Source organism: Gopherus flavomarginatus, chromosome 4, assembly GCF_025201925.1.
Source record: "Gopherus flavomarginatus isolate rGopFla2 chromosome 4, rGopFla2.mat.asm, whole genome shotgun sequence".
Classification (NCBI taxonomy): Eukaryota; Metazoa; Chordata; order Testudines; family Testudinidae; genus Gopherus; species Gopherus flavomarginatus.
This window is the reverse complement of record NC_066620.1, coordinates 147,195,675-147,208,368: the sequence shown is the minus strand read 5'-3', so window position 1 is coordinate 147,208,368 and position 12,694 is coordinate 147,195,675. Positions and strand designations below refer to the sequence as shown.

At 40.4% G+C, this 12,694-nt stretch overlaps 1 protein-coding gene across 8 annotated transcripts in view; it reads right to left on the bottom strand.

Moving 5' to 3' along the window:
- The window catches only part of MAP3K7 (mitogen-activated protein kinase kinase kinase 7), a 70,920-nt gene that overhangs the window by 40,897 nt on the left and 17,329 nt on the right, over positions 1-12,694 (bottom strand). For 7 of the 8 annotated variants that reach the window (XM_050949283.1, XM_050949284.1, XM_050949286.1 and 4 more), the window contains exons 2-6: positions 9,113-9,223; positions 7,192-7,257; positions 6,249-6,294; positions 5,520-5,658; positions 4,495-4,619 (exon numbers count right to left, since the gene is read on the bottom strand). In XM_050949283.1, coding sequence (XP_050805240.1) covers positions 4,495-4,619; positions 5,520-5,658; positions 6,249-6,294; positions 7,192-7,257; positions 9,113-9,223 — 487 coding nt within the window. Of the gene's footprint in view, positions 1-4,494; positions 4,620-5,519; positions 5,679-6,248; positions 6,295-7,191; positions 7,258-9,112; positions 9,224-12,694 lie in introns of those variants that run through there. The other variant, XM_050949290.1, reaches the window with a different exon arrangement.

Here is a 12,694-nt window from a genome sequence, read left to right as displayed (position 1 = left end):
ACAAACATCTTAAATAGACATGAATGATAAACAAATTCAAGATATAAAGTATGTAAAGAACAGTCAGCACTTTGAATTTATCCTTTCTGGTCAATATCTGAAACAAGAATGACAACTACCTAATAAAAAGTCTGTTCTGTTTTCTCAGGAAACATATGGAAAAACAATCTAATAATTTAAAGAGACTTTTATGCAGAATTTCTTTATATAGGAAGACACCATGTGACCTAGGATAGTAGCATATACACGCTGCACTACAGCTTGCTCAACTATTTTACTTCGAGTCAGTTTTGAGTTTATAGTACTTCCTCCCTCCTTACTTTAGAAATGACATTTATTTAAATTTAAATAATAAAAAGGCACGTATATAAAGCTCTAGGAGCCCGGACACACATTTAATATTGCAGCAAAACCCCAGCAGCATTGAAGTAATTATTTCAAAAGGAATTCTGACAGACTGCCATTTACAAAATAAAGGCTTCTTTCTACTCTTATTATTCTGATAAGAATACCTTCAGTTTTTTCCAAAGACTTATCAAACAGATAAGAAAATTTAAAAATTATTGAGTTAGATGTAGATTGGCTTAGGTTTTGTTCTGATGTTATTGTTGACATTTGAGGTAATAATTAATGCATATACAGTAACTCCTCACTTAACGCTGTAGTTATGTTCCTGAAAAATGCGACTTTAAGCGAAACAATGTTAAGCGAATCCAATTTCCCCACAAGAATTAATATAAATGAGAGGGTTAGCTTCCAGGGAAATGTTTTTCATCAGACAAAAGACTAATTAATACACACACACACACACACACACACACACACACACACAGTATAAGTTTTAAACAAACAATGTAATACTGGTACACAGTGATGACGATTTTGAAGTTTGGTTGAGGTGGAGGAGTCAGAGTGTGGGATATTTCCCTTACTGCTAAATGATGAACTAGCAACTGGCAGAGCCCTCAAGGGTTAACCCTCTCACTCTACAAGGCAGCAGGAATGGAGGGAGATATACCCATTTCCCCTTTAAATACACTGCCTTGTTAATTAGATCAGCTTGCTGAGACTGCAGCTGCTGCAAGCTCCCTCCAATCCTGAGCCCTGGTGTGTCTTCCCTGCTCTATGCAAGATGGGGTGAGCAGTGTGCAGGAGCAGGGGGAAGGAGGGCACCCTGATATTACTCTCTCTTCCTTCCCTCCACTCCCCAGCCACACAGCCAGCAGGAGTCTTGGAGAGCAGCACATGGCTGGGGGGGGGGGGGGGGGAGGGAGAAGAGAGAACAGCTGCAATTGCTAGCCTGCTGGGCTGCTGCACAGGGAACTTAGGGGAGTGGGGAGCTGATAGAACCAGGAAGCCCCCCTAAGCCCCCACCAGCTAGCTGCAACGGGCTGCTCTTCCTGCAAGCAGTGGACAAAGCAGGTGGCTGCCAAACAATATTAGAAGGGAGCTTTACACAACTTCAAATGAGCATGTTCCCTAATTGATCAGCAACATAATAACGAAACAACGTTAACCGGGATGACTAAGTGAGGAGTTACAGTAAATTGTTAAAAATTAAAAAAGAAGTGTTAACATTGGTTTAATAAAGTTGAATGACAATGATATTTCGAGATTAATTTGAAATTTTACATTCCACCATTTTCAGACAAAGTATTCAATCATTCTGTGTTTCAATGGTGCCAATACAAATTTTGGGAAACAAAAATATATAAAATTGCTGTATAAAAGACTTGCTGCAGTACTAAAAGCAGGAAATTTAGAACTGAAATTTTACATGTTCCTACTTAGTTGAATTTATGGACTGAAGAGTCAATAAGAAGTGGATGACTTAGCATTTGCACTGGAATTCCTAGTAACAGCAAGGCTTTTAAATGTAGCCCTTAATCCAGTTTAAAATCAGAATTTCCTTCCCCCCACCCCAAAAAAAAAAAAAAAAAAGGAAAAGAATCTAACTTCTAGTGGTAAATGAAAGTTAAGAATAAGTTTTGGTCAGTATCTGAAGTGAACAAGGAGGTATGCCCAGGGCAGTTTCTGGTAAACTGATACTTGTAGCACAGAAACAGACATAAAATTGCCAGTCTTAGGAGAGAGATCAAGGACCAAATGACTATGGTGATTTAACTAGACGCCTAATCTATACTTAAAATTTAGGTTGACATAGCTACATTGATCAGGGGTGTTAAACTGATTCCAGACCAATGTAGCTTTGTTGACCTAACCCCAAGTGTAGATACAGATGTTGATGGAGGACTGCTTCCATTGACCTAAGTACCTGCAAATGGTGCTTCAGCACCAGTGGACACACCCCTTTCCATCAGAGTAGGTTACGCTGGCATAACTATGGTGATGTCACTATGCCACATTAGTCTCAGTAGCAGAGACATACTCTAAAATGTTCATGCTCAGAATTGTTCATGCTCAGAAGTCTAGGACATCTGACCAGAGCCTACTGATATTGTTGTGGAGAAGACAGCACGCAAGCAGAGTTTTAACAGCAGGCTGAGTGGGGCCGAAGGCCCGGACCCCAGCAGGCAGCAGTGTGCTATTAAAAATCCTGCCCGGCCCAGCCCGCTCTTCTCCGCCCCTCCACCTAAAGCTCTCTGTGGCGGGGACAGGGGCAGAAGCAAGCTTGGTCCTGCCGGCTGCTGTAGGGCAGGCTCCGCCAGCAACCAAGCTTCCCCTTCCCCCGCCTCTTCCCCCAGCGTGCTGCCTTGTGCCCCGCCTCCTCTCCCTCCTTGCTACCAATGGCCCTTGCAAGGGAGGGGAGAAGAAGAGGAACCCCAGCGCCCTCGCTGCTTAGACCAGGAAGGAGACAGAGAAGAGGCAGGAGCGGGGCCTTGGGGAAGGGGGGTGGAATCAGGGCATATCCCTCCAGTCCCCTGCCGTGAACCACTCAGGGCAGGGGGCTGGGAGCACCCCCCGATCCCAGCCCACCCCCCAGCCCTCTGCCCTGACCCCTGCACCTCCCTCACACCTCAGACCCCTGCACCCCACCACAACCCCAGCCCTGACTCTGACACTCCCCACACATACCCAGCCCCCCCACACCTCATGCCCTCTGCCCCGACTTGTGCACTCTCCAAACATACCCAGCCCCCACCAGCCCCTACCCTGACTCTTGCACTCCCCGCACATACCCAGCCCCGTTCTGGCTGCCGGCCCCACTCAGTCCAGCACCGGTCAGGGGTCCCGGCCCCGCTCAGCCCACTGCCAGCCTGGGGTCCCGGCCGCAAGCCCCGGTGAACAGAACCCCAGGACGGCAGTGGGCTGAGCAGCCCAGTAATATCAGCATTTTAATTTAATTTTAAATGAAGCTTCTTAAACATTTTGAAAACCTTGTTTACTTTACATACAACAGTAGTTTAGTTATATAATTTATAGACTTATAGAGAGAGACCTTCTAAAAAATGTTAAAATGTATTACCATCATGTGAAACCTTAAGTGAATAAACGAAGACTCGGTACACCACTTCTGAAAGGTTGCCAACCCCTGCTTTAAAGGCAGGTGGTTATCTGTGCTTTTTTTCAGGTGGCAACCCAGACTTTCTTTTTACAGTATTATGAATTTGATATCTTTCTGGAGAACTTAATTCATCATTAAGACCACTAGGGAAAAACAAAACATACACAAAAAACCGGCTCTAACCATCCACAATTAAACTTTTAATGAAAAACTTTTACTCACTCACAGAGGACAAAATCAGCACCAGTTAATCACTGGTCTGAATGTGACCAGTGCATAATGACCGAGCTATTCTCCATTTAACCACACAGTAATCACACAAATCCTTGTGATTTTATTGTATACCATCACTGAGCTTCCCCATCATATGCCAACAAATCGCTTTTGATTCCTCTCCCCATTTTAATATTAAATACAAGTTAATTTTTACAAATGAATTATTTATAGGGTGAGAAGAGAAAAGGTGAACTAAACTTCAAGGGATAAGGAAGAGAAGGGAGATATAGAGAAAAATGGAAGTAAGAAAGGATAAAAAATGGAGGTGGCTATGCTTGTTCGACAACATATGTGGCAAATTCTGAAGACCATAGCAAATCAGAATATGAGGTGGAAGGAATGACAACATATTTCAGTGCAATAAAAATTTGGGATTATTTTGTAATCTCAGAAACAACAATATCCCAGGATGGTAACTCCAAACAATATGCATAATTTAAGGTTACAGTCTATTCAGTTTTTTTGCCATTTGTGAACTCCAAGTATCAAACTTTTCCCCATTTGTGTGAATTCCTTTCCTAAAGATACTTGTACAGCAGTCTTTGTCCCTAATTTTTAAACGTAAATTAAAGACTTCCCCCCCCCCCCAAGTTATTTTTAATCTTTAAAATGTATTTCTATATTTTATAATGTAACTTAATGGAAACAATGCACGTGAATGATGCTCTCACAACTGATTTCTTATATCAAATCATTCAAAATAATGTCCTTAAGTAGAGGAATATATGTCAAACTGTACGTTATTTTGTTACCTTCAAAAACTTCAGGTGCCATCCAAGCAGCACTTCCCTTATTGTTGGTCATGTGTGTTTGAATATCACAGGCTGTACCAAAGTCACAGATTTTTAGAACTGTCCCACCAGCTACCAACAGCAAGCTGCCAAGAAAATCCCAAAACATTGTTCATAGAATTCAGTAGTCTTGGTACAATAATAAAACATTACTATTTTATTCCAGCAACTTTCACTTGAGGCCTTACTTCACAGTAGTGAAGTAACATGGCAGAAATTGTTCCGATAAGTATAAATATATTCTTAAAAATTACTATAGTACATCAGTAGGTTGTGACTTGCTAATTATGATAAACTGCAGAATTTTAATTTTGAATCTTTATAGCTCTATTTGAAATGTTTAAATAGAAAACAGTTTCTTTAGGAATAATTATTTCAATCCACTAAGCACCCAATGGAGACAAAATTAGCCATTTATATGCTGATTCACAAACATTTTCTTTAGGCTCTGCAGACAGGAGGCAAGCCATCATGGCTGCTATCTTTCCAGAAGTGGAATGATCAGGACTTCCACCAGCCAGCCAATGCTGCTTTTTCTTCAAATGGAAGGATTGCTATTGACCATGTGGTCTCAGTGCCTATGGATGAGCATTGGGGAAGGAAGAAGGAATTGGAGCATCAAATGCAGGTTCTCCTGCAAAACAATGCAGGTCACTAGAAGTAGACCTCAAGGCCTTATTAATTTCCCCATTCAGGTAACCAAGTCCCTACTAAAAACCCACTTCCATGATATGGGGCAAGAACAGGCTCTATGTCTGCATAACATGCAGTACTGAAAACACAATTAGCGGTACTCAAAACAATCAGTGTGTCTTGATTTTATAACTGAAATTTAAAACCCATAGTATTTAGATTCATTTTACTTTATATCTAATAAATAAAAGTTTTTAATTTTTTTCCTCCAGATCCACTGGAAGTAACAGGATAAAGAGAAACCCCAAATTGCAATTTTCAGAAAAAAGATTTAACATTGACTAAAAACCTACTTTGGCGGTTTCAGGTCCCTGTGAATTAGAGCCTTTGGTTTCATGCTGTGAAGATATGCCACTCCTTGGGAACATTGTAAACACCAACTCATTGCATGTGCAGCAGTATAATAAGGCAGAGGCTCAGCACCATGCAGCACTGCAAAACAAAGGCATAAACTAAAAAGAACTTTATTGCATATTACCATAGAAACAATGGAGTTAACAACATACCAGTAACAAGATATGACATTCAACTAGTTATTTACTCTCATTCTTTAGCGTTGCTGTTGAAATCTCTTTTTGCATTGTTTAACTTTATATCTCACTATTAATGGAAGTTACCTGAACAGTGATTTCCAAAGTTTTTAAAATGGTACTTAGTTCATTAGCAAACATTTATACACATAAATTCTGCCACTTCATTGCTAGTTATAAAATAAAGTCACTCATTTTCAGCTGTATCTGGTATGGTCTGTATTAAATGATCACTCAAGAAATTGACAAGAAGTTGAAGGTGGTCACTTAATAAAATCAGATATTTTTACAGGGAAAAATGAAAGGAGTCACAAAATTTAAACCATTTATTTTATACCAAAAACATCAGATGATTAAAAAGCGTTTTTAAACTATTCCGGTTGTAAAATGCTCTTTACAATAAATATTAAGCCCATTTTATATTTTAAGGAAAGGTTCTCCTAACACTAACAGTTCAGCTGCAGGGAGACACAATGTTTAAATGATACTCACCATTGTACAAAGAACCTCCTTCAGCATACTCCATAACAAGACACACCTTTGGGAGAGGGACAAAAAATAGGGATGTTTTAAAATGCAGTGTAGGGACAGATAATAGGTTTTGTAATTTGAAATCAAAGTTCTTTGAGCGGAACTGTGAAGTGTCCATAATTGATATATTGATCTATTAGATGCAGAATTAAATTGATGCTTAGATCCTATTGAAGGGTAGCAAAGAGGAGGATGCATCACTGTATACTCCCTTAAGGCTAAGGTTGCCTTCAGATTACAGTTAGAATGGATTTACTGTAAGAATGGATTAGAAAAGATTAACTAAAATTGCCAATAAATTTTAACCATTGTAATCCCAGGCCACTAATAAAATATGTCTAAGTTAGCCTACCATGTTGCGAGTTCAAGATTTCACATTTGTCCTGCTACAGTACTTGCTGCATCACTTGAGGCATTTGTAGGGTTATCAGCTGTTGCAGGGCAAAAACAGAATCCTGACCTTGGCAGGTAAGTGTAAAGAAATTGATTTTCAATTGTGTGTGTCATTTGTAAATAAATCATTTTTTGCAGTGCTGATTTGGAATCAATATGGGGACTGCACACAAGTGAAGTTACATATATATATACATACATATACATATATATTATATATACACATATACATATATACACACACACACCACACTAATTTCTTTGCAATCAAAAAAATCAGCACAGGGAGAACAAATGGACAAGATGAAGTGTGAATAGGTTTTTAGAGGCTACACTTTGGTTCAAGTAAAAAATAAGTGTTTAGAAAAATCAACCCATTAAGAAGAAAACCAGCAACCATTTTAGAGACACAATACTAAGATGGGTACACTGGCTGAATGTATTTCTTGCACTACTGCTTGATTATAGTGAGCTTTATCATGGTGACAAAAACTGGAGGATTACAACTTACTGGATTCTGACAGGCTCCATATAACTTGACAATATTAGGATGGTTCACACGTGACAACTGTCGAAGCTGCAACACAAAAGTTCACCACTTTTTTTCCCAACCACAAAATACTTCAAGTTACCATTTGGTTTCATATACAGAGTTAACAATCAAATGAACACAAATATTTACATACCATGATTAGTTAGGGTGAAAAAGTTGATATCTTAGATAATTAAATTAGGTTGTAACTAACAAAGTTATGTCTCATACTGTGCCTGGACTCTAAAACTGGACCAGCCTCTAAAAATTCAACGCTTAGGGCACTAACCTAGAACCCTGGCTCTGCCACAGACCTCGTGCATGACCTTGGAAAGACAAATCAGTTTTCCTGTGCCTCAGGTCCCCATCTGTAAAATGGAGATAATAGCACTCCCCTGTCCCGTAACAGATTATATTAGCCAGGGCAGACCTATTAAAATGGGTCAGAAAATGTTATGAGTCAAATCAAATTTTTAATTATGCATGTTAAGAACATAATTAAGTCACATGCTTCAGGGCCAGAGTGCAAGCCGATGAACAAGTACAGCACTGCACAACTAAATATGGCATTCTGAGGATTTTGCAATACTTCTGTAGCATTGTTTATTGCCCACATTTGGAGGCAAGGATACCTGACTTCAGAGACAAAATGGTCTGAATCACTACAGAAAATCTTATGGGAAAAATATTCCCTTCTGTGTTAAAGAGAACTAATGTCCACAAAAATGAACTATAAAATAAATTCTACAAGTTAACATTTATGCCATCCAGTCAAGAGAAAAAATTGCTTGTAATAATTGATAGTAGGCACGTGTGGATACACCCACTGAAGAAATTAAAAACCATTTTTTATTTTGCAAGTTGGCAGAAAATCAAACCAAGTGGGAAGTTTTGGCTTTCACAGATTTTTGAGGGACGTTTTTAATAGTACCCTCTGAATTTCACTATCCAATCGATAGGGCACATGACCCTATGTTCCCAGAAATTCTTTATATATAGTCTGAAGTGATATTAGAACAGAACTGAATCTACACAGTGCAAGAACGCAAAATGTAATATCTTGAAACCAATTCAAAATAATTTCTGAGGATTATCTCTCAGATTCTCTCTCACATAAAGCCCAACCAAGACGACTTACCATTCAACCATGTTTAGATTTATGTGAACATTATTCTGCACTCACATACCATGGCAATGAGCACAGTATAAATATTCTACTAACAGAAAGATGTATTATAAATACATTTTTAGTCACAAAATTGTAGTATGGTTAAAATAACCAACATTTTAGGGATTTATTCTTATTTTACTCCATATATCCTGGGCATGCTAGATTTTCATCTACTGTGTTTTGCAAACAAACAGAACTATGGCATAATGAAGTTCATTGAAGTTAAGCAGTATCAACATTCAATCCTAGAGTGTTGTCTCTCCTTTAGAGAAAGTATGAATTATGTGTGAGGGATTTGTTCTCAAATAAATAGGCTACATGTATTTTCTTCTAGATTTTTACATTGTTAATTAAAAATAAATTACTACATTAATGGAAACATAAACCAAAGTTTTTCATAGCATGACCCCTCCCCCAATGTTAACCGACACTGGATGAGATTCTCATTCCCTCTTTGGTCACTCTACACCAATTAGAAGGGCTGGAGTGGAATAAAGAAGCTCTAAATACCCCAAATGTGGCTGGGAGGAATTCCTTCAGAGAAGAAACTGGAGAAGACACCCACAGGCCATTCTCTGAGGACCCTCTTACAAGTGCTGGTGGAGGAGGCATGGCTGGAGGTGGGGTATGTCACTGGAAAAACTATACCACATTACTAGTGGGGAGGGCTGTGGAGGGGGGGAGAACATACTAAATCCCATAACTTCTTTTCAAGCAAGCTTACTGTACCTCCACAATGAAGGCCTTTCTTTCAGATTCACTTTCTATTTGTTTAATGGCTACATCTTTTCCTCGCCATTTTGCCTTGCAGACCACACCAAAGGCTCCTCTTCCAACAACCTATATCAAGATAGCAAGGAATATTGCAGTTAAGGAAACAATTTCAGCTTGCCTGCAGCAGTTCACAAATATTTAAACACGTTACTCAGTATCAAAAATTAAAAATTTAGTGTAAAGAAATCAGACATATGAAGCGAAGTCCCAGTTTATAACAGAACTTTAATTTTATGCAGTCACAAAGAACAGCTACAAATTCTAGGACTATTGTCTTAAATGGCATGTGCATAAGGCTTCTCCCATAGATCACCTACAGGGAAAAACAGTAAACTACATGCATTAAATTCTTCATATTTTTTCTGAAATATTTATATTGCATACAAATTTGTAAAGTTACTTATTTCGCACAAGATCTACTCAAAGAACCTAGAAATAAGGAAAAATAGTTGCTTCCTCCTTATTCTTTTCTTCATCCTTCCTATGCAAAATTCACCTTTATAAAACTTGGTCTTGGAAATAGTATCTAATTGCATATATTCCTGCTTATTAGTTATACAAAGTTTGACGCCTGGAATAAAAGTACATAAATGCATGTATTCTAGCACTATGCTGAAGTGCAGAAGATGACAGAGTAAGGGGGACATATCAAATACGACCAAGGTATCTCTCCCCCACATACTTTTAATACTGAGATTTTCAGACTAATGAGAATTTACACAGTCATTTCCTTTAACACTCCCCCTCATGAGCAAAATGTACACTAAAACAAGTTCTCTCCATTTCAGTCGTTTGCCTCCATTTAACCCTCTAATGAAACCATAATACTGAATTTTAACTTTTACTATTATTTCCATAACAGTGGGTAGATATCATAATCCTGCACTTTGACTTCACTAAAGGGGGTTAAACAGTGTGGAAGTAGAGAAAGAACTGACGGATTTGTAGGGGATCTTAATGCATGACGTCTCTGTTAGCAAGAGTTAGGCTAACTGTAACCCTAATAAAGCGAGATTTGTAGAAGCGAGGATTGTGTGAGGCGAGTGGAAAAGAACTGTGTGAGAAGTTGTTTCAACTTTGTGTAGATAATATGAAACGTAGACTGGAGTCTCTTAAGTGAGAAAAACAAGATATCAGGATGACCTTTGTATAAACAAAATGCAGCTGTTGCGTATTATTGTCTGTAACAAAAGGTATAAATGCTTGCTGTAATTGTTTACCTGTTGAGAGACCTGTCTGGGACTCGGGAGACCCTGCGTCCTAGGGCACTCCCTCCCTCAATTGCAATTGCTTGAGAAATAATAAAGTATCTGACTCTGCTGCACCCAGACAAGAAGTGAGAACTGAGTTTTTTTCCGACAATTTGGGGGCTCGTCCAGGATGGCAACGCCCATGGACTCACAGACGGCTGCTACCGATCGTTCCCCTTCGAACCCCATGGCACCACAACAGAGGTAAGAGACGTTTTGAAATCTCTATTGGGGTGTCGGAGGAGGACTGTCCGTGGGGACGTCTGTCCCTGTTGGGCTCAAACCATCTGAACTTATTGACTGTGCAGCACAATCAGATGCAGAGTGATATCAGGGAACGGTTTTGCCTCCCCAACAAGGTTAGTTTGAAGCAGTACGTGTGTGTGTGCACGCGTGCGCACACGCCCGTGTGAATGACTGTTACCGGAAGACGCCCAGAGTACTTTGCGAAGCGAAAGCTCATGACCCAGATTACTCTAACGCAAGCCCGGTAACTAGAGGATCTTTAGCAGATCCAACCCACAGTGGGCTGACTCGGCTTGGCATCGTCCGGTGAGGAAGCTACCTGGATCCAGGAGCATGTGAACCATCTTCCCTCCCCCTCTCCTTTCCGTGTGGGCTACTGACAGTCTGATCATCTCACTGGACGCAATCAGAGTAAGCGGCGCCATCTCCCTGAGACTAGCCAACGCTCTTTGCTGAAGGGAGATGTAGGAGGGTCGTGGCCATCCTTGTTAGTCTCTCCTGTGTGAGTACCCTGTAGGGAGAGATCCTTAGTTTATGAGCCGCTAGCGCGGACACGGCACCCTCCCTGTGTGAGAGTGGAAAATGGGTGAGGGACAGTCTAAACATTCCACCTCACCCCCTAAGGGTACCCCAGCATATTACATGTACGTACATTATGGTCCAAAAACCTGCAGATATTTAGACAATTGGAATCTGTACACGCGTGAAAATTCATCTACACAATGCCCACTAGAAGGTACCTGTGATTTAGATAAACTTACATACCTCAGAGGAACTCTTACTTCACCAAAAGCCTCCGACACAGCATGAGCAATTTGTCTATTGAGGAAAGGAATGGGTTAATTTGAAATTTAGCTTGGCCCAGAGATAAAGAGAAAGTTGCTCTGCGTTCAAGGTCAAGAATCAACGCAGAACATACTAAGTACAAAGAAAAACTGCCTTCGGCCCCAGCTGGCTGTGAAAAAATATAGACAGAGGCAAACCAAAGGCAATACAAATTACAGAACTGAGATTATATTTGCAAAGCTTATCTGTCCAGTGAGATCCAACAGTGTGCCTTTGCGACTCTGGAGCTGGTATGGCTTGGTGACACTGAAGAAGCCACACGCAGCCGACCTGGATTGGAATCTCTGAAAGAGATGCTGCAGGAGATTCCAGGGTGTAAAAAGAACAGCCCTCCCAAGAGTGAAAGCATGTTGGAAATTCTGGACAAGCTGTATACAGGATAATCTCCCGTCCACCTCTCCCGCTTCTCTGAACGTTATACACAGACATGGTCAGTGTGGACCTACGTGTGAGAGTATGAAAGTGGCTTAGGGCCTGGGGCATTAATGTTTTTCCTGAGTGATGTGGGAGTGTTCCCAACACACTCTGTTGTTGTTTTATTAATGAAGCTTTAAAATTCAGTTATATGGTGTGTTTTCTTTATCTTCCTCCAATGATCCTGTAGTGTCAGCCTGATCACCTGACACGAGGGATAGATTGGTAACAGAAATTTGTCACAGTTTGGTGAGCAATTGAGAAAGGGGGAGCCGTGCAAAATTTACACCACCTATTTGTTTTGCCCTTGTTATTTTATGTTTGCTTTGCTTCGTACTGTTGGTGTTATATGTTGAGGATTGCATGATTAAAGGTGTGCCCACTCTCAGCCGCAGTAAGTCTGAGAACTGGAGAGGGGTTTAGCATTCTTCTCTCCACCCCGGTTGACCGAGAAGAGTGGCAGGTGGATCTACCCCCAGTCGTAGCAGGACTGGGCAACAGAGAAGTTGGAGAAAAGGGAAGAGATGTGTACTTGATAACTAGAATTGAGCAATTAAGAGCGTAGATCATGAACCAGGCAGCAACTCAAACCTACACCCAGGGCAAGTTGCAGGCCTTGAGACAGGACTTCCAGGTAGAAAAGGAAGCACTGGCTAAGCAAGTATCGGTCCTTCAGGGGCTTGTCAAAACTTTAACCATTTGTGCTCAGCATATGCTGTAACAGCAGTGTGTTTGCCACAAGAGGAAACTGAATAGCTAAATGCCAATGGGCCTGGTGTTT